Source organism: Pezoporus occidentalis, unplaced genomic scaffold (genome assembly GCF_034315485.1).
Source record: "Pezoporus occidentalis ecotype Australia unplaced genomic scaffold, CSIRO_AGI_Poc_V1 ctg355, whole genome shotgun sequence".
Taxonomy (NCBI): Eukaryota; Metazoa; Chordata; class Aves; order Psittaciformes; family Psittacidae; genus Pezoporus; species Pezoporus occidentalis.
Window position 1 is genome coordinate 199,475 of NW_026915538.1, and position 19,940 is coordinate 219,414.

At 55.3% G+C, this 19,940-nt stretch overlaps 1 protein-coding gene across 5 annotated transcripts in view; it reads left to right on the forward strand.

Moving 5' to 3' along the window:
• MYRF (myelin regulatory factor) overlaps nucleotides 1-19,940 on the forward strand; it is a 64,272-nt gene that overhangs the window by 23,437 nt on the left and 20,895 nt on the right. For 2 of the 5 annotated variants that reach the window (XM_062630528.1, XM_062630529.1), the window contains exons 2-7: nucleotides 2,939-3,026; nucleotides 3,842-4,168; nucleotides 7,545-7,606; nucleotides 11,140-11,455; nucleotides 12,082-12,254; nucleotides 12,343-12,466. In XM_062630528.1, coding sequence (XP_062486512.1) covers nucleotides 2,939-3,026; nucleotides 3,842-4,168; nucleotides 7,545-7,606; nucleotides 11,140-11,455; nucleotides 12,082-12,254; nucleotides 12,343-12,466 — 1,090 coding nt within the window. Of the gene's footprint in view, nucleotides 1-2,938; nucleotides 3,027-3,841; nucleotides 4,169-7,544; nucleotides 7,607-7,771; nucleotides 8,011-9,405; nucleotides 9,594-11,139; nucleotides 11,456-12,081; nucleotides 12,255-12,342; nucleotides 12,467-19,940 lie in introns of those variants that run through there. The other 3 variants (XM_062630530.1, XM_062630531.1, XM_062630532.1) reach the window with 3 other exon arrangements.

Consider the following 19,940-nt stretch of genomic DNA (forward strand, 5'->3'; position numbering starts at 1 on the left):
AAACAGAAGGGTGGCCTGGAAGAGTCTCCGTGTCAGTACTGGGATGTCAGTGTGTGAGAAGGGGCTGGATTACTTCATCCCTGCCTCGGGATGTTCATTGTGCGCAAGAACATTTGGGTGGCTCTGTGGGTACCTACAGCATCTCTCCCAGCTTGCTGCTGAGGGATGGAAGGCAGAATGCCTCCTGCTGAGCTTTAGGGACAGCAAAGAGGTTATGGGTGACAAGAGCCTTTATGTCCTCTTTGGGGCAGGCACTGGTGCAGAGGTAAGGCTGGAAATGAGATGCTGTGTGCGGGTCACTGCTGTTCTCCCCACAGGAAGAGGACCAAGGCCAGCAGCACTGGGCTCCTCCATCTCTCACTGGGGTGAGATGTGGGGTCTGACTGTGGGTGTTGAACTGCCCAGGGTGGCTTCCTGCTTCCCCCTAATCCCTGCTTTGGAGGGGGAGGGAGCACTGTTCCTGTCGTTGGGAGCTCGTGACTCTATGGAGAAGTATTAGCCTGTAATTAATCACCTAAAGCTGGCTTTAGGTAAGAGCCCGGCTTGCATGGGAGCTATGGGTGGTGGGACATTCCTCATGCAGCAGGTCCCACTGCCCTCACACGCCTGTTTCACCCCATCTGGCACATGGAATGTCCTTTCTTCCTATCAGGAAACCCCTATCCCATCCCACACGTGCAGCCAGACCCCACCGTGGTTGTTATCACATCCCAGCTCTGCAGCAGCACAACTGACCCACCGCTCGCGTCATGGGGCTTATCTCACCCTTCGTCTGGGTCTCACCTGAGGGCTCCTGAAGGTGACTTTTAAGACAAGGTAGCAAAGAAATAGGAGAGCCCAGCACAGCGCTGTCTATCGAGGGCCTCCTGTCCTTTCTGGATAGGTCCTGGGCTCCTCTTCCACCATGGAGGAGCTCCTGGAGTTTGGAGGTGGGAAGGAAGCTGAGGTCTGGCTTTTCTTGCACAGGTTCAGTAGCTTGTGGAAAGGCAGCAGAATTGGTGAAGTGCCTTCTTCTGCTTCTCTGAACCTGGGTCCCAACCCTGGAACCTGGGAGAAGACAAGTTTTCTTATAGCTTTTGGGGGCTACGAGGATGCTGGGGAGGGGCTCTTCGTCAGGGACTGCAGTGATAGGACAAGGGGTGATGGGTTCAAACTGGAACAGGGGGGATCCAGATTGGATGTAAGGAAGGAATTCTTCACTATGAGGGTGCTTGAGGTGCTGGCACAGGGTGCCCAGAGAAGCTGTGGCTGCCCCATCCCTGGCAGTGTTCAAGTCCAGGTTGGACCCAGGGGCTTGGAGCAAGCTGCTCCAGTGGAAGGGGTTGGGGTTGGACCTGGATGAGCTTTTAGGTCTCTCCTAACTCAAACCATTCCATGACTCTATGGAGCAGGATAACAGGAATAGTTGCTACCACCTCACTGCAACTTCAGGAGAGGACATGGCTGTCACAAAGGAGTACCCCTGTGCTGACCTGTGGTGCTGGCACAGCTTGGGACCTCATAGGCTCTGCCTGCCTTGTCCTCTTCTCACCACAGTGCTACCCTAGCAGCAGCATCACATATCCCTGCTCCGGATCATAGAATGGTTTGGATTGGAAAGGACCTTAGGATCATCCGTTTCTAACCCCCTGCTGTGGGCAGGGACACCTTCCACTATACATCCTTCCATAGCAAGAGCTTACATTGGAGAGCATTCCCACCTTCTCCATGTCCCTGAGCTCTGTTGTGGAGGCAAGTGGTGCACAAAGGGTTAGGTGCCTCGCAAGCAAACAGCTACCCAGGTTTTCCCCCCTTTAGCCAGGGTTTCTAAGGCAGAGATCCCTCCATCCGCACACACACCCTGTGTTGGCAGAATTCCTAGCTGGATTTATTTCTGCCCATTTGCTTGTCTTGGTATGAAAGGGATTTGCAGAGGGGAAAGCTGCCATTGGCCAGGGCTGGGATGAAACCCCCCAGCCGGGGCTTTGTGGTTCAGCGGCTGACCTTTCCCAATGCATGGTCCATAGAGGGGGGAAGTTTGGGGTCAGGGTCTTCTCCTGGGCAAGGGATGTGCTTTAACGTGGTGCTATGGGGTCTTTGAGGAAGGGGCTGTCTCTGTTATCTGCGGTGGGGGGAGCCGGACCTTCTCTTCCACTCTCTTGGCAGTGGTTTTGGCACCGGCCCCAGAGGGCTTCAGCCTCCCACTTGAGAGGCACAGATAAAGAAAGCACTTTCTGTCAACAAACCCCAGCCCGGCTTCCCCAGAACAGGCGAGGGAGGAGGAATCCTGCAGGAGAAAGGAGAGGGAAGGCCATTGCTTGCCCATGGAGGAGAGGAGAGGATGGAAAGGAGGGGTCCTGCGGGGTCGGGACCTCATCCAGAGCTGCTATGGCAGCAGCGGTGGAGAAGTTCCAGCCCAAAGATGCAAAGGGATGGAAACCAGCTTTGCCAGCACCCCCGGAGCCTCGCAGGGATTGTGCTCTCTTTTGGCCTGCTAAAGGGAGCCCTTCCATCAATCCCAGTGCGGCCAGCGGGTCCTGCAGCTTCGCTGACAAAGCTGTTGTGGTGGTTGGGCAAGACCTGGCTCTCGGGCTCTGTGGAGCCATGTGTCTTGCATAGCTGAGTCCTGACCCCAAGATCTCCCTTCTCCCACGTGTCCTGAGCCTGGTCCTGGGAAGCCCATGGGTCCCTCAGCCAGAGCAGTGCTTGCAAATGGCTGTAGAAAAGCCTCACTTGTGACCAGCATCCCAGGTAGTGTCACCACCTTGGCTTGTCCCAGGCACTCCGTTCCCTGTCTGGTCTCACACGGGGATGCAGACGGGTATGGAGAGATGACAGTCCTCAAACTGATGTTCTCACATGAGTTTCTTGACTCTGCAAAGCTCTGGTGGTGTTTCTGAAGCAAGGATCTTGTGTGTCCTTCTCATGGCTCATGCTTCCACCTCCTCTCCCTTCCCAGGCCACGACATTAATGGAGCTCTGGAACCATCGAACATCGACACCAGCATCCTGGAAGAGTACATCAGCAAGGAGGACTCACCCGATATGTAAGTTCTTCACTTGTTCCACAGCAGGAATTCTGTTCTCTGTTGTTTTCTGGGTGTGATGTTGAGCAATGTCCAGCCCTGCAATTCAAGGAGTCACTGAGCAGCTCTGTCCCTCCTGGAATCCTCCTTTATTGTTCTTTGCTCTCATTTCCACTTCTTCCTCTTGTCTCTTCCTGGCTTCTTGCCTTTGAATGTCCTCAGTCTCTTCTGGTCCTTCTCCTTCCCCTCCTTGAGGGCACCACAAAAGCTTTTCCTTAATCTGAGCAATGGGAAAGCAAGAACTAGGAGCTCAGTGGGAAGTGTGGAGCTCCATGAGTGCGGAGCAGGGATGTGTGCCAACATCAAGGCCACGTTGGACACAGGGGCTTGGAGCAAGCTGCTCTAGTGGAAGGTGTCCCTGCCCGTGGCAGGGGTTGGAACTGGAGGAGCTTTAAGGTCCCTTCCAACCCAAACCATTCTATGATTGGTAAAGAGGTGGGAACACATCTTGATGGCCACCAAGGAGACCTGGGCTGCAGGGGGGGAGCAGGATCTTTGGGGCTCATGTGCCAAAGCACCTTCCCTGGGTGAGCTGCAGGTCCTGCTGTCTCCCACTGTCTCTGGCCTTTAACACCTCCCTGGGTAGCATCAGTCCCCCCATCCCAGGTGACTGACCTGCCTCCCTGTACGCTCCTGCTGGTGCCACCACAGCGCTGCCTGCTTTTAGGTGTCCCACAGCACCATGAGAAGCTCCATCCCCATCGCTGCATGGCTGGGCAGGGGTGGGCTGAGCAGCAAGTGTCCCTCTGCTGAGGTTGTCCCCTTCTCTCCCTCAGCTGCTTCCCTGACATCCCTGCTTCAGCCAGCTATGCACACCCCCAGCCCTCCAGCTCAACCACCATCAACGCGCCTCTTCCCAGCTCCATCGCCAATGGGACCAACCCCACTTCCAGTGGTTCCCTCCACCTTCCACCCCCGGGCAGTCAGATCCCAATGCGGCATGGTCCTCTCCTGGCCAACCCTTGTGGACCGGGCTACGGTGCTCACCTCAACTGCAATAACAACAATGGCATGGTGGTCCCCAAGGGTTACCTTGGTGGCCACTGCCTGAACAACGTGGTCCCTCCAATCAAATCAGAGCCCAAGGCTTCCTACGCACCTGGGTAAGTGGGGTCGGGGTGGTAGAACAAGGGCAGTTGGTGGGACAAGTGCTACTCCAGGCTGGTGGGGCCTGGAGGGTTGGTGGTGGTTGGTCCCATTGCTACAGCATCGGTCCTGGCTTCACAGATTGATGCTTTATGGCAAGGGTAGGTCCTGAAAGGTTGTTTGGTGGATCTTGTCCTTATGCATTGAGTTCGAGAGGATCAGTGGTGATGTCGGTGCTGCACATCTCCAAGCGTGTGATGGGAGAATGTTTTAGCATTGTGGGGGGTTTAAGAAGGAAGAGACATGGGACAAGACAAAAGTCAGTCTCCGGGATGTTGCCATGACCATCCATAGGGAAGATGTGGACTGAAATGGGAACAGAGATGCGCCTCTCATGTCCTGATGTTGTAGATACTCCACTCAAGAGAAGAAAAAGGTGGCTCTGAGCTGGATTTGTACTCCTTTGCAATGAGTTCTGAATGCAGACCTAGTGGAGGGGAAGAGGATGACTGGGATTTAGCATTGCTGGACAATCAATGTGGGAGAAAGCACGTGCTTCCTGCTCTCTGGAATGGCCTTGCATGGAACAGGCAGGAAGGGAATGACCCTGGGAGGCTGGGAAAGCCCAGCATCGTGGCCCAGCATCATCTGGAGTGGCCAAAGGGGCCAGACAGAGACCATGTCAGTAGAGACAGGTCAGGCAGGCACAGCTTGGTGAAAGGGTATGGTGTCTGGGATGGGAGCTAGAAGGCATAAAGCTTGGAGACCCAAAGGGACCTGTGGTCCGTGCTGCTCTCCTCCAGCTATAGGGGTGTGAAGCAAGAAGATGGTTGAAGCTGGACAGATGAAAATCCAAGTGTTCAGCAGCATGTTCAGCAGCAGGAGGCCTTGGTCGTGCCGTGAGGAGCTGTGCCGTGGTCCAAGCTGCCTCTGTAGCACAGGTGATGGATGGCCCTGATGTGCTCTCGGCACAGCCCATCCCTGTGCCTTCTCCAGTGGGGATGGTGGATGTAAGGACCGAGGACTGCTCATCCCTGCAAGCCCCTGCCTGGCTCTTCTCCCTCTGCCTTGTGCCCTCTAGTGTTGCCAGCAAGTACAACGTGGTGATTCCCAGGTTTGGAAGCCTCCATCCAGCGCACCAAGGATTCAGCAGCTCCGTTGGGATGGCTTTGGCCCTTTGGATGAACATGGATGGATCTCCCAGAAAGAGACAAGCTCAACAAAACCTGCTCTTGTTCTATTCCCAAAGTGGGGAATTCTCCCTTGCTGTGTTCCCAGAGGCAGCTCAGGGTAAACCGTGCCCATGTCATGTCTCTTTCTTCTGCGTGGATCTGGCGTTCAGGATGTGGAGACCATAGCTTGCTATTAGAGGTGGAAACCTTGGTTTGGATGTAGGTGAACTGGGTCGGCTCTAACGGCAACATTTCCTCAGCATCCCAGAAGGATTCTTCCCGGTTGTATTAGGCTTTTCCTGGACGAATGATGTCTCACATGTTGGATACCAGCAAACCCTTCCCTTGGACTGAGCACATCCACACTGCCTCCGTGTGTGAACCCTGCAGTGTCCACCTTTCTGCTGCAAGACCTTTTCCAGCCCCCAGAACTCGTGAATTGTCCCAGACCCTTTTGTTATTGGCCAGAACTTGGCTTTGCAGGGCACAAATCCTGATAAATCCATAGGAAATACAGTCTGAAGTCATGGCCAGCACAGCAAGGAGCCTGGGGATAAGGCTGGAGCTAGATGCTCCAGACCAAGGGTAAGAGGGGAGCGGTGGGAAGGTGCTGTAAGTGAAGGTGGAGGATGAGGGAACTATGGTGAGGGCTTTTTGGTGCCTCATCCCTCTCCAACTATCACTTACCATGAGCCTGTTTACTGGCTCTTGGGCTCCTCTGGTGCAAGAAGGTCCTGGTGGGAGCGGCGTTTGAGGTGTGTGTGATGCTCTGCCCATTCCTTCCCCATAGCCCCAAGCACCTCCTTGCTTTTGGCCAGCTTCCCTCCCAGAAGCACTGGTTTGTCTGGGGTTGTTCTGCAGCCACAAAGCTGATGTTTAAGACAGGAAAAGGATCCCCATTGAAAATCCAGTTGTGATGAGGAATGAGGGGTTAGGAGATGGGGAGGGAAGCAGTGTTTGTTTTAGATGGAGCACCTTTGGCTTGAGGTTCTGGGCTGTTGGAATCTGCAGGGGCTTTGCTGAGGTGATGGAGAAGGTGTGAATGGGCTGAGAAGAGAGTTCCCTGTCGGAGATCTCCACCATATGGTGAATGCTAAGGTGAAGTGAGCCTTCCTCTAAAGCATGGATCATGGCTCCACCAGAGCCACCATCTCCCTGCCCAGCCCTGCTGCAGTTCGGCTTCAGTGACCATGGCTTGGTCTAGGTGGGAGTAGGACCTCAGCCCTTTCCATCCACTTCATCTCCAAACTGTTGCTAGAGGGGAAGCAGTTTCTGAGACAAGCACAGCCTTTACTTGTGCACCAGGGAGGTGGAACTGTTACCCTGGCCTGAAGATGTGTGAGGCCCAAGCTTCTGCTGCAGTGGGTGTGTGTTGAGGAGGAGCTGCGAGAAGGGAAAAGGGACATTGGTTCAAATGAATTTCCAAGGAAAAATTGCTTTGGAAGTGGCTGAAGAGCCCAGGTACCTGGAATCTCTGCTGACTAGAGGTGGAATAAGGAAGGATGCAGGAGCTAACCAGCTCCCTGCGGTGCATTGGTGCTGCCACCACAAACAGGTTGCCCTGGGGAGTGGTGGATGCTCCGTCCCTGGAGATATCCAAGGCCAAGCTGGATGTGCTTCTGGGCAACCTGAGGTTGTTCAAGATGTCCCTGCTTGTTGCAGGGGGATTGGACTAGATGAGCTTTGAAGGTCCCTTCCAACCCATTCTATGATTCTCGACAATGGGGCTGGTCCTCAACCCCCCAGCCATGGGTTTGTGCTGGAGAAGGATTGGGCCATCAGAGCCCAATCCTGCTCCTGGTGATAACGGGGTAGAGCCAGAGTGTTGAGCCAGCAGCTGTGGTGGTGCTGAGGTTCGTACAGGGTCACAAGGCAGAATCCATCCCATGGGCTTCCCAGCATCAGATCCCAGCTTCTCCCCCAGGCCCCCTTCTCCCCCCATCTTTCTCCTGGGGAATGGATCGATTCCTGTTTGGCTTCTTCTGCTGGAGGTCTCATTGGCAGGTCAATGTGTCTATCCCTGCTCCTGAGGGCCAGGGAGTCGCTGTGGGGTGGCAGTGACGGCCACCGGGACACACATGAGGTGATGGGAATCTGCTGTGGGAGCAGCTGGGAATTCCACCCAGAGCTCGGAGGGTGCTTTGGTAGAAGTGGCCCTCTCAGTTGTGCTGGAAGCTGCTTTCAAATGACTTTCCCCTTCTCTTTGCCCATTGCTCTGCAGCACTTTGCCTGACTCTCCCCCGGACTCTGGATCAGAAGCTTACTCCCCTCAGCAGGTGAATGGTAAGTGCTTCCAAGAGAGAGTAAAGGGAGGGGGGAAGGAAATCCAAACCCCAATCCCAACATCCTCCCCCTCTTTGTTCTGGGAAAGTGGTTGGCTCTGCAACCTTTATCAGACGGGAGAAAACAGGCGGCTGCAGTACGTGGGGAGATTATCAGTTAGTAAATATCCCTCCACTTTCCCTATTGTTCTGCTCCTGGGCTTTGCCAGGGAACGAGGGAAGGAACGGGAGAGCAGGAGGCAAGGTGGGAACAGCTTGGTCCCGGGCAGGGTGGGATGTGGAGCCCCCGAACCTCCTTGTCCTGCCTTATCCCTGCACCTCGGGGGAGCCAAAGGGAAGGAATGTGAGCGCGTCCCTGACATGGAGCCCGGCTCCAGGAGGCAGGAATGAACCCGCCGTTGAGCTGTAAGTCCCTTCCCAGCCTTTCCCTCCCCTCCAATGGGACCAGTGTGATCCAAGAGGGGGGCTGTGTGTGTGTGTGTGTTAGCAAAGGGCACAGGGAGCTGGTGTCAGAGGCAGGGTCATTGCCAGGCTCTCCCTGGGGAAGCCACCGAGTGCTGTTTGGTCCCTGTGACCTTCAGTGATGGCAGGAAGGTTGCTTTGGTCTCCCTTCCCCCTCGGCAGCAGCACCCCTTCCCCATTCCCCAGCAGGAGCAGCTCCCGCTCTCCTGGTTTTTGATGGAAGAGGTCAAGAGTTCTGTTTATCTTGCTAAAAAAAATCCCTGGAATTCCTCCTGCCCCTTCCTTAAATATAACAAAGAGGCCGGGTTGCGCTCCACAGGGAGAGCTGCTCTGATGGGGAGGAGAGGAGGCTCCGGGGAGCCCCCACAGAGCAGCTCCTTCCTCAGGAGGGAAGGGTTGGTTTCCCAGACCTGTTCTTTTCCCTGGAGCCGGGAAGCACAGAACACGGGTCCTGTGTTTGGTAAAAGCATCCCCGTCTTGGCTAGGAGCCTGTGGAAATGGGGATGTGAAATGGCGATGTGCCATGGTGCTGTGGAGATGGACACGGTGAAGATGCAATGTCTGCTGTGAGGATATGTGTGTTCTCGAGCACTCATGCATGGGCTGTGCTTTGGGAGCTGCAGCTCGTACCTGGGCCACCAATTGCCTCTGCTGACCACGCTCAGGGTCAGAACGTTCACTTAAGATGCTGTAAAGATGCATTTCTTGCAGTGTTGCTCAGGGGAGGACACGAGGCTCCTCTCCCAGCCCTGACGCCACTGTCCTCCTATGCAGGCTGGGTCTCCAGGGGTTGCTCTGATGCTGTTGGATCTGTATCCATCACTGGGATGAGCAGTGCCAAGGCTGCCTGGCTGGCTGTGTTTGTTGTTGAGCGGTGCTAGTCTTTGCTCCGAGGTGGAAGTTGGGTGCTCGTCAGGATGGCAGGAGCGGAGCTGGGGAAGGGGGATGTTGCTCCCCATCACTTCTCACCAGCTGGAAAGCAGAGGAATACCCTATCCCAGGAGCGTCACCTCTCAGCCTTGGTCCTCATCTCCACCCTCCTTGGGATGGAGACCTCCCCTCCTCCTTGGAGCCCCAGTGCTGGTCCCTGGGACAGCTCCAGAAGGCAGAGGAATCCATTCCGTGTGTGCTGGAGAAGGGCTCCGAGAGAGTTTGGCCGGGAGCAGAACGGGTGGAAACAGCCCTGTCCCAGCAGTAGGAGGGCTCAGTGGCATAAATACAGGTCACTGCTCTAGCCCTTGCAACAGGAGGAGTTTATACTGGTTCCTGGTCAAGTGCTTTGGCCTCATTAGTCAACCAGTTACTGGTTGTTCTGAGGACAAAGTCCATGCAGACCAGTGTCTGGCTCAGGGCTGGTTGGTGGCACCTCCTTAGGGATGCAGCCTGGCAAAGACCCAGTAGATATCTCCTATGTTATCCCCCTCCATGTCTCTGTAACAGCTATGGCAGGTCCCTGCATGTGCTGGTCCTCCAGCCCTTAGGTAGAGGCTGTGGAAACAGATGGGCTTTGTCCTGCTGAAGAGAAGGTGGCTGAAGGTTTGTTCTGTGGGGCTGGCGACCAGGTTGTGTTTCCCACAGCAGAAAGCCCAGCAGAGAGCTCCTGGTCACAGCCTGGGTCTTTTAGTTCCAGTTCCTCTTAGAAGATGGGCTTCCACCAGGTTTCGAGCCAACCTGAATGTATTCTGCAGCACAGATGTGGTACACCGGGTTCTGGGGAGCTCTCAGGAGGGTAACTGGGTTTACCTGGTCTTTGTGCTGTTTTGAAGGGTCCGTGCTGTCATGGACTCCTTACCAGGCTCAAGCTTTGGGAGTGGTGTCGAAATCTTCCCTGTGAGGTTGCTGAGAAGCTGTGGCTGCCCCATCCCTGGCAGTGTTCAAGGCCAGGCTGGACACAGGGGCTTGGAGCAAGCTGCTCCAGTGGAAGGTGTCCCTGCCTGTGGCAGGGGTTGGAGCTGGAGGAGCTTGAAGGTCCCTTCCAACACAAACCACTTGGATTCTATTCCATGATTCCATGACTATAGAGAGCAGGCAACACACCAAGCTGGGGCCCCAAGCTCTGAGCTGAGCAGTGCTGGCTGGGATGAAGCCCACCTTTGGCTTCTCAAGGCTCTGTCAATGGGTGATGGTCTGGTTTCTTGGCAGGGTGCTGCGTTCCACAGCTACAAGGAGCTCTGGCATCGTGAAATGGGTTGTCTTTGCCATGCCCAGAAGCAGTAAAATCAAGTTCAGGTGCTTTCTCTGCAGCTCTGCATTTCCAGGCACAGGCTTCAGATGCTGTTCCTGACTCTTGGATCATTTGCCCCCCCCCCATTGTGCTTTTATGGTCCATGTAGTTCCTTGGTGCTATAGGAATATCGTGGTTGATGGCTTTCCTGTTTGAAGGGACAGTCACAGCTAACACAAAAGCTCCCTGGGGATTCCTGAAGACATGCTTCCACTGCACCCACATGATACCTCGGGTTAGCAAACACCAGGAGTGTCTGTGGGCATCTTCCCTGCCCTTCAGCCCGAGGACCTGACTGCACTTTGAGTTCTGCTCCTTTGGGCTTCAAGCTACTGGGCCCTGCCTGCTTCCTTGTGCTGACCCCTCCAGTCTCACCTCTCCTCAGATGTATGGTGCAACAGGTTTCATAGTGTTGATGTCCCTTTATCAGCCAGCCAGGACCCTGCTGTGTCCTTGCTCTGTAGATACCACTTGGACACAGCCTGTGTCTGCAGTTGACAGCCAGGGCTGCTGACATGAGAAGGGAATCACTGCAGGGCAGATGGGGTAGGTAGGGAGACAGCCATGCTGAGACTAGGGGGAAGAGCAGCGAGATACGGATTCATGAGCATCATGGGATGATTTGGGTTCAAGGCACCTTGAAGCTCACCCAGTTCCTCCCCCAGGCCCCAGGCAGGGACACCTTCCACTAGAGCAGGTTGCTCCAAGCCCCATCCAGCCTGGCCCTGAAGATAACCAGCATGGTTCAGGGGCAGAGGAGTGCTGTGTCCATGCTGGACCTGGCTTTAGGACCCAGTGCACGTCCCTACCTGCTGCTCTAACACCTTTGACTCTTTCTCTCTTTCGAGATCCTCACCTCCTCCGGACCATGACCCCCGAGAACATGTGCCACATGACTCCCCCTTCTCGCCTGGAGCATCCTCCTCCTCCTCCTCCTCCTCCTCCACCACCACCACCCCATCTCCCAGGCCCTCCTCCTCCTCCTCCTCACCCGCACCAGCAGCAGCACACCCCGCACTACCCCAGCCTGCAGCGGGACATGTACATGAAGGCTGAGCCCCTGCTGCCACCGTATGGCATCGGGCAGGGGATGGCTCCTGCTGACCTCCACCATGCCCAGCAGTCGCAGATGCTGCACCAGCTTCTCCAGCAACACGGAGCAGAGTAAGGACTCGGGGCACTGGGGCTTTGCAGAGCTATTGGTGGGGTTTGGGGAATGGGGAGGATGAGGGAGGCTTGGGGATGCATGAGCAGAATGACTGGGTTTAAGTCCAAGTTAAGGAGCTTGCCTTGGTTCTATGGGAGCAAGATGGGGAGGCATTGAGGTGGAGATGACCTAAGGTGTGGGGCATGGACATGGCTTGGAGGTGGGTGGTGGGGACAAGAGGAAAGCAAAGATGTGGCTCAGAGCATGGCTGGCACCGAGCTTGGGGGTTGGCAGAGCCACTGAGCTTGAGACTAGGGCTGTAAGAGCAGCTTGGGGTGTAGTTGAACAGCTGCTCAGACCTTGGCCTGTGATGGAGGGTTGTATTGGCAAATACATGCCCTGAGCATGGTTTGGACCAGCAGCTCTCTTTCCTGCTGCCCAGGCTTAGCAAGGAGCTGGAGTTGGAATTAAGTGTTTGGATTTCCTAGGCAATGGGAGAAGATGCTGACAGAGCTGAGAGAGCTTGCGGGCTCCCTGCATGCAGGTTGCTATGTGAGATCCCAGCTTTGTGCCTGGTCAGGGGCTGTTTTCTGCCCACCTCTTGCTTCCCCGCTCAGCCTTTGCTTTCCCGTGGTCCCTGCAGCCTCCCGGTGCATCCCGCCAAGAAGAGGAAACACTCTGAGTCTCCCCCCAACACCCTCAATGCCCAGATGCTCAACGGGCTGATAAAGCAGGAGCCAGGGATGGGGTCGGTGCCACTGAACCCTGATAGAGTCCAAACACCTCCCTGGCACCAGCCAGGAGCGCTCTCGCCAGGTATGTGAGTGCCAAGGGCTTCCTTGTGCTCTTCCCAGCTGGACGCTGTCTCAGAGGGGTTGGAATAAGTGTTCTCCCCTCATTCCAGGCCTGATCCAAGATAACGACAGCTTGAACGGCTCCTACTTGGATCCCAACTACCAGTCTATAAAGTGGCAGCCGCATCAACAGAACAAGTGGGCAACTCTGTATGATGCCAACTACAAGGAACTGTGAGTAATTCGTCCACCTTAGGAGGCAAGGGAGTGAAGCTGGGGGCATCATACTCACGAGATGGGACAAGGATCAACCTGGACACCCCACTGTCCTCTCCTGTCACCTCCTGATCTCTGCTTGCCTGCGTTGTGGTGGAGATACTCTCCCCACAGTGCCTTTGCCATTGGGAAAGTTACTCCTCTGTGCTTCCACAGGGCTGATGGAGGATTTAAGACACGGCTTGGTGCTGTAGGTGATAGCCCAGCAACTACTCAGACCTTGGTCTTCCATGGAGGGTTGTATTGGCTATCCAAACCTTGCTCCGAGCGTGGTTGGGACCAGCAGCTCCCTTTCCTCCTGCCCAAGGAGGTGGAGTTGAAGTGCTAGGTTTTCCTAGACGATGCATAGCAGGGATGGCTGGAGGTAATCCAGAGCCACTTCAGCACAGCTTGAGGGCAGCATGGAGAGGAGCCTGAGGAGGAGGAGTGGGAGTGGTTGATGGGCAGAGGAGAGAAGGGAAGGAAGGGAGAGGGGGATGAGGAAAGCTGGGAAGCCAGGAGGGGTGGCAGAGGGGCAAAGGGAGAGGGTGGAGAGCAAAGGGGTGGCAGAGGTCGGTGGGGAGCAGAGAGCAGTTGAGGGGCTGGGAGCTGGAAGGTTGGGAAGGGTGGAGGCAGTGCAAGGACAAGCTGCATAGGGAAAGAGGAGTGCTCAGGAGGAAACCACTCCGGATCCTCCCTGCATTCCTTGGAGGTGACCGAGAGCTGGCAAGCGGCAGGCTGGCTTCCAGGAACCTCTCTGGGAGCAAATGAACCTCCCCCTGTTTCCCCTCCTCCTGTCTGTGCTCAGCCAGGGGCTGGAAGGGGTCCCCTTGGGGGACGTGGAGGAGGGGGTGCTCTGTTGTCTGTGACACCGAATGACCCAAGACTCTTATCCCACCTCGTCTGGATCGGGATGGGAGCCGGGACCCGGGTCATGGAGGCAGAGCAAGACCTGGGATGTGCAGGGATGTGGTGCTGCGAGCCCTCGTGCATCCCCAGCCTTGGTCCTTGCACCGGCCTGTAACACAGACCTGAGGTGACTGGGCCATGCTGGGGGTTGTTCCCTATGGGAAGGGGCTGTTGGAGCTGGTTACTTCACTGGGGACACCCATTGGGAAACGCTGTGTCTGTGGCTGTTTCCCCACCACAGCAGGAGAAGGTTGATTTGCAGAGGGTTTTACTCGTGCTTTCCTAACCTGTTCCCATAAAGGAAGCATCTCCCACCTTCAGGAGGAATACCAGCTGCTTCTGGGCACTTGTGACACTGATTTCCTCCCTGCCAAAGCCACCTTTGCCTATTGCTGCTGTTCCTGCTTCTCCCAGACTCTCTTTTTGTGCCAATAATGCCTCTAGCCTTGAGCCTCACTACCTTCGCCCTGTGTCCAAGTGCTTCTCTGACTCAGGCCATACTTGATCTCAGTCTGTCACTCCTTGGACTGGCCTCTCTTCCACCATCAGGGCTTTCATGACTACAGAAGGACCTTGTGTAGTCAACAGGGTCCAAAGAGCTCTGTGCATCCTGGAGCAGACCTTTTGCACAGCCTTGTTTTTGTCTTGCACATGAGTCCCCTTTCCCTTCCATCTCACTGTTTACCTGCGCTGGGGACATGGTTTCTCATCTGAACCACGTCACGACCCTTTCAGTTTGTCACAGACCATCTGCAAGTGTTCCAGTCCCTGTTATACTCCTTGTTGCAGAGGTTATCCATGGACTCCAGCATCATACAGGCAGATTGATAGAGCAAACTACACCATATTGGCAACAGAGAAGCTGCTGAAGTGCTGCAAACCCCAGCTTTTACCTTCTGCAAACCCAACCCGTGTTCTTTGGACCACTTGGGCTCACCTCCTTAGTACCTGCTTTTAGGATTCAGCCAGAGCAAACCCACTTCAGTGGCATTTAGGTCATCGTCCCGTTGTGTAAAGAGTAAATTCCTTTTACCTGACTTCATGTAGATTTGAGGAACCCACGTACACTCTGTTGTGGTGCTGGATTTGACCAGAATGAAGGGTTAAGGTCAAGGTTGATCGATAATTTTCAGTTTACACACTGCCTCAGGGGACTTTTGCTCCTTTGTGATGGGTTTAAGGCCAGGTAGATCTAAGAGAGCCTCTGCAAGCTGAACCTACGTCTGCTCCTGCATGGATGATCTCTTTGGGCTCCTGGTAGGGTGCTGCACCAGCATATATCATGGAATGGGTTGGGCTGGAAGGGACCTTAAAGCTCATCCAACCACAGCCCCTTCCACTGGAGCAGCTTGCTCCAAGCCCCTGTGTCCAACCTGCCCTTGAACACTGCCAGGGATGGGGCAGCCACAGCTTCTCTGGGCACCCTGTGCCAGCGCCTCAGCACCCTCACAGGGAAGAGCTTCTGCCTAAGAGCTCATCGCAGTCTTCTCTCAGGCAGGTTCAAGCCATTCCCCTTGGCCTGTCCCTACAGGCCCTTGTCCCAAGCCCCTCTCCAGGTTTCCTGCAGCCCCTTCAGGCACTGGAGCTGCTCTCAGGTCTCTCCTTCAGGAGCCTTCTCTTGTCCAGGCTGCCCCAGCCCAGCTCTCTCAGCCTGGCTCCAGAGCAGAGCTGCTCCATCTCCACTGGTAGCCATCACTGCAAGTTGTTTGTTCCTTGGAAGGGTCTCCTCTAGGGTTTGCTTTGATCAGGAGCCCTGTGAAAGCTTCTTCCAGCTCGTCTCAGCACCATTTGAGTCCATTGAACAGCTCTCTCTTCTTATGCAGTGAGTGTTGCTGTCACATCATGTCACATCTGTATCTTGTGCCTGTGAATGAGTGGACAATTTCATCTCTGTTCAGTCATCTTCTTGGCAGAAAGCTGCAGAGAAGTGGCCCATCAACCACTGCTCTTTTCCTGCTGTTCTGGGCTGTACCTTGGAGCTCTCTTTTCTCACCTATTGCCATGGCTCAGTGAGATTGGGATGGCATGGGGGGATCTGAACTAATTCTGCAGTTAAGTAGCTTTTCTTACCTTCTAAGAGACCTGTACAGTGAATGTGAGTACAGTTGTGTGAATGACAACTGATTCCCTGTCCCTAGGAATCCCCATGGAGCAGCCCTGCAGCAGCCTTCTACCAGGAGATAAGGGAATTATATGAACCACCTGGATTTAGGTTTAACACAGACTTAGAATGAGGCTGGATTAAGGAAATGGAGGGAAGGAAAGAAGGGCAACGTGCTCAAACTGAAACAGAGGAAGTTTAGATTGGATCTAAGGAGGAAATTCTTTCCTGTGAGGGTGCTGAGGCACTGGAATGGGTTGCCCAGGGAGGTTGTGAATGCTCCATCCCTGGCAGTGTTCAAGGCCAGGCTGGATGAAGCCTTGGGTGCCATGGTTTAGTGTGAGGTGTCCCTGCCTATGGCAGGAGGTTGGAACTGGATGATCTTAAGGTCCCTTCCAACCCTAACTGTTATATGATTCTACATGGATTCAATTGGAGGTGCCTGGAAGTCTGTGCCTTGGCTCGCTGGGCTTCTGCCTCAGCCTTTTGCTTGTGTTTGGCTGAGGATTCTGAGTGTTGGGTGAAGGAGCCTGAAGCCTGTGGAGGAATGGCATGGGTGATCTAGTTCTCCTTGCCTTTTGCACTGGGCTTTGTGGTTTGAGGCTCGCTGAGCCATCAGAGGGGTTCACTGGTTTCCAGCAGCGGTGCCGAAGAGGTCTGGAACCAGGCACTTGAGTAATTCCCTCCTGGGAGCAGGGGTAATTCATCTCCCTGACAGTGTGCTCTGATAAATGCCAGCAGGCTCCCTCCTCCCTCCCCACCTTTGTTTAGTTTGAGGGAAGGCAGCTGGGGAAGGGTAAAGCAGCTCCCAACAGAAACGTTCCGTGCTGAGCCCAGAGCTCCTCTGCTCTGCTCTCCCCTGGGGACTGGTGCTGTCCTCTTCCCATGAAGCAAACTGATGCTCTCCATGTTCAGGCTGAACGTGAGCTTGCGCTCCTTGCGTGGAAGTTGTGTCCTTATAAACACCAAACCTTGCTGCAGATCCTGATCTCACCCAGGGGATGGGCACCGGTGTGACGTGGTCCAGTCCTGCTGGATGTGGTTTGGGGTAGTGACATGGTCTGTTGGCCCTCTTGGCTAGCTTGGTTAGTCCTGTGGTGATGGACCACCGAGGTCTCATGATGTGAGTGTATCTGGGGTAGCTGAAGGGACCGTGTAGGGTGCTGAGCCTGGAGGAGAGAAGGCTCTGGGGAGACCTGAGAGCAGCTCCAGTGCCTAAAGGGGCTGCAGGAAACCTGGAGAGGGGCCTGGGACAAGGGATGTAGGGACAGGCCAAGGGGAATGGCTTGAACCTGCCCGAGGGGAGACTGAGATGAGCTCTGAGGCAGAAGCTCTTCCCTGGGAGGGTGCTGAGGTGCTGGCACAGGGTGCCCAGAGAAGCTGTGGCTGCCCCATCCCTGGCAGTGTTCAAGGCCAGGTTGGACACAGGGGCTTGGAGCAAGCTGCTCCAGTGGAAGGGATTGGGGTTGGAGCTGGATGAGCTTTAAGCTCCCTTCCAACATAAACCAGTCTGATTCTATGAGTGCATGGAATTAGTGAGTGCTCCTTGAGTTAGGGAGTCTCCAGCCATTACATTGTAGGAGTGGTTGAGGTATTGGGGAACCTGGAAGGAAGGAGGAGGGAAATGGGGAAGGTTTTTCTTCCAGGGAGGAAGCAGTTGAGGCATGCGAGCATCCCTCTGAGATCCTGCTCTCACTCACAGGTCCCAGCACAGATCCCTTTAGAGACATCTCTCCTTGCAGTGTCTTTCCCTTTGCACTTCAATGTGGAGGACGAGGTTGTGCCCTGCTCCACTCAGTGTGATGCCAGACATGGCTGTGGGGAGTTTGCAGCCTCTCACCTTCACTTGGATTAGGAGAAACCTCTTCTCCTCTGCTCCTGGCCTTAATCTGCTTCTGTCAGTGGGGGCATTCTGGCTTAAACAATCCATTTGAACCCAGCCCTCTATTCCTGACACTTTGCCCTCTGACTCTCCCTGGGAAAAGCCAGCATAGCTTTGGCTGCCCCTTGTCAGCAGCTGGTGTCATCCCTATATCCAGTAACCACTTCAGGGTCACCTGCCCTTCCTTCTCATCACCCCATTTACTGCAGCCACCCATCAGAGAGGGGCACTGCTGCCTGAGGACTGGGTCCAGGGCAGGGTGATAGTCACTGAGATCCCTTTGGGTTAACAGGAAGGGGAGGATGGGTTTTTATAAGGATCACCGGAGTCCTGACAGTGCCACAGGCAGCACATGGTGGTGAGCGAGTGGATTTGCTGCTTCCAGGTGGGATTTACAGTGTGAGAGTGAAAAACCACTGGAACAGGAGATCCAAGGGATACCCCATCCTGCAGTGGGGGTGAGCTGGGAGCAGCTCCTTGGCTTAGTGATGGCCAGAAGGCTGGGGGGGATCCTTGGGCTCTTTGACATCTGGGAAGCAGCCTCTTGCCTCCCATCTATCCCAGTGCAGGATCCCACTTTGGGGAATGCCCCAGCCCCAGCCCTAAGGAAAACTCAGAGGAAAGGAAGCTCTGAGGTGGAGATTCAGGCGTTTCTAGAAGACAGAGGAGGGGGAGCCTGACTCTCCCCTCTGTTGGCGCATGTTTTGCAGCCATCAGTTTGATGTGAACCAGAGCACGTTTTGGAAGCATCCATGGTTTGGAATTTCAGTCAGACCCTCCCTCTCCTCATCTTTCTCTGTTAAAACACAACGGGGCAAGTGGTGAACACTCAGGGATGCTGGAAAGACACAGGCAGAGGCAGGGAAAGCAGTTGGGAACGGCCCCACCATCCTTGGAGGGAGCACAGGGGGTGCTTGGACCAGTCCCAGCCACTGCTCCCCATCAGGAAGAGCCAGATGGAGAACTGAGGGCTGAGGTTAGGAGGAGGGTGAGAGCACAGAGGGGAATTCCTGTCGTGCTTCTGCGCTAAGGTAGTGCTCTGCTCCCACCGTCTGGTTTGTGTTTGGGACAGGGCACGACAGCCTCGGGTCCCTGGGGTGCAAGTAATGAATAGTTGCTTGTGGTCATCCCAGCGTTATTCCAGGTTTCATGCACATTAACCCCTCAAGCATGTCTGGGGGAGGATGCCTGTATTCCCAGAAGAAAAGGGGTAACCGGGGAGCGAGAGTGACCTTTCCCTATCTCCTGCTTCCCAGTCCCCTCCCATTGCTCTGGGCTGTATCTGCCTGTAATAAGGTGGAAGCCACAAAAGGTTTGCTTTTGTGGAAGAGCATTCCAGAGTCTTTAAGCCTGATGTCAAGGCTGAGCTCCCCTTTACGTCCTCTGTAGCTCCTTAGTTGCAATGGGATTGGGGTGTGCTGCTAGAGCTGCTCCATGGCGAGGTGGGAGAAGAGGCATCTCCTTCCCCACCACCAAGGGCAAGCGGTGCCCCAGGGGCCCAGCAGCCCCGGGGCTGGGGTTTTGGATGATGGGAGAAAAGGGACTTGCTGCAGAGGCCACATATTTCCCTTGTTCCCATAGGAACCAGCCCGTTAAAGAGATGTAGATTAAACCTCCCCAGCTGGTGCGTGTTCACCGGGCAGGCAGGGCCCCCTCATCTTCCTCCTCCTCCTCCTCCTCCTCCTCCTCTGGAGCTGCCAGAGCTGGAAGCTTTTGGCAGCAGCCGGAGCAGGGGGGTGTGAGTTTGGGGATCCAGCATGCAGGCGGTAGCAGGGATTAGGGCAGGCAAAGTTGGGAATGTGATGGGGGAAGCAAGCAGAGGTGTGGGACAGCCCTTCAGGGGAGCCTGAGCTGCTTCTGCCAGTGAGCAGCACTAAAGGGTCTGCTCCAGGCCTTGGGCAGTCTGTGCAGGTTGGGTCTCCAGGGTGTGTTGAGCCAGGTAACTGCAGGTAACATGTAGTGGTTCCTATTGTGCTGTGCTTATAGTGTTAGTGCTGTAGTGTGGCATATGGAGGGGTGGTTGCCCCAGCATCCTTGTCAAACCCTAGTCATAGAATCCCAGCCTGGTTTGTGTTGGAAGGGAGCTGAAAGCTCCTCCAGCTCCAACCCCAACCCCTTCCACTGGAGCAGCTTGCTCCAAGCCCCTGTGTCCAACCTGCCCTTGAGCACTGCCAGGGATGGGGCAGCCACAGCTTCTCTGGGCACCCTGTGCCAGCGCCTCAGCACCCTCCCAGGGAAGAGCTTCTGCCTCAGAGCTCATCTCAGTCTCCCCTCGGGCAGGTTCAAGCCATTCCCCTTGGCCTGTCCCTATCTGACCCCAGCGCTGGATCAGGGCTGCAGGGGGGCTCTCCCCAGAGCACAGCAAAGGGGGACAATCCCCTCCCTGAGCTGCTGCTCGTGTTCTGGGGGTGCAGCCTAGCACATGGGGGGGTTTTGGCTGCAGGCTCCCACTGCCACAGGCACAGGAACCGTATTCCCTTCCAGCTGAGGACCCACCTAAAGCAAATCCTGCAGCTTCAAGGACCTTCTCTGAGCTCTCACCCCTGCACAGCAGGGCAGGT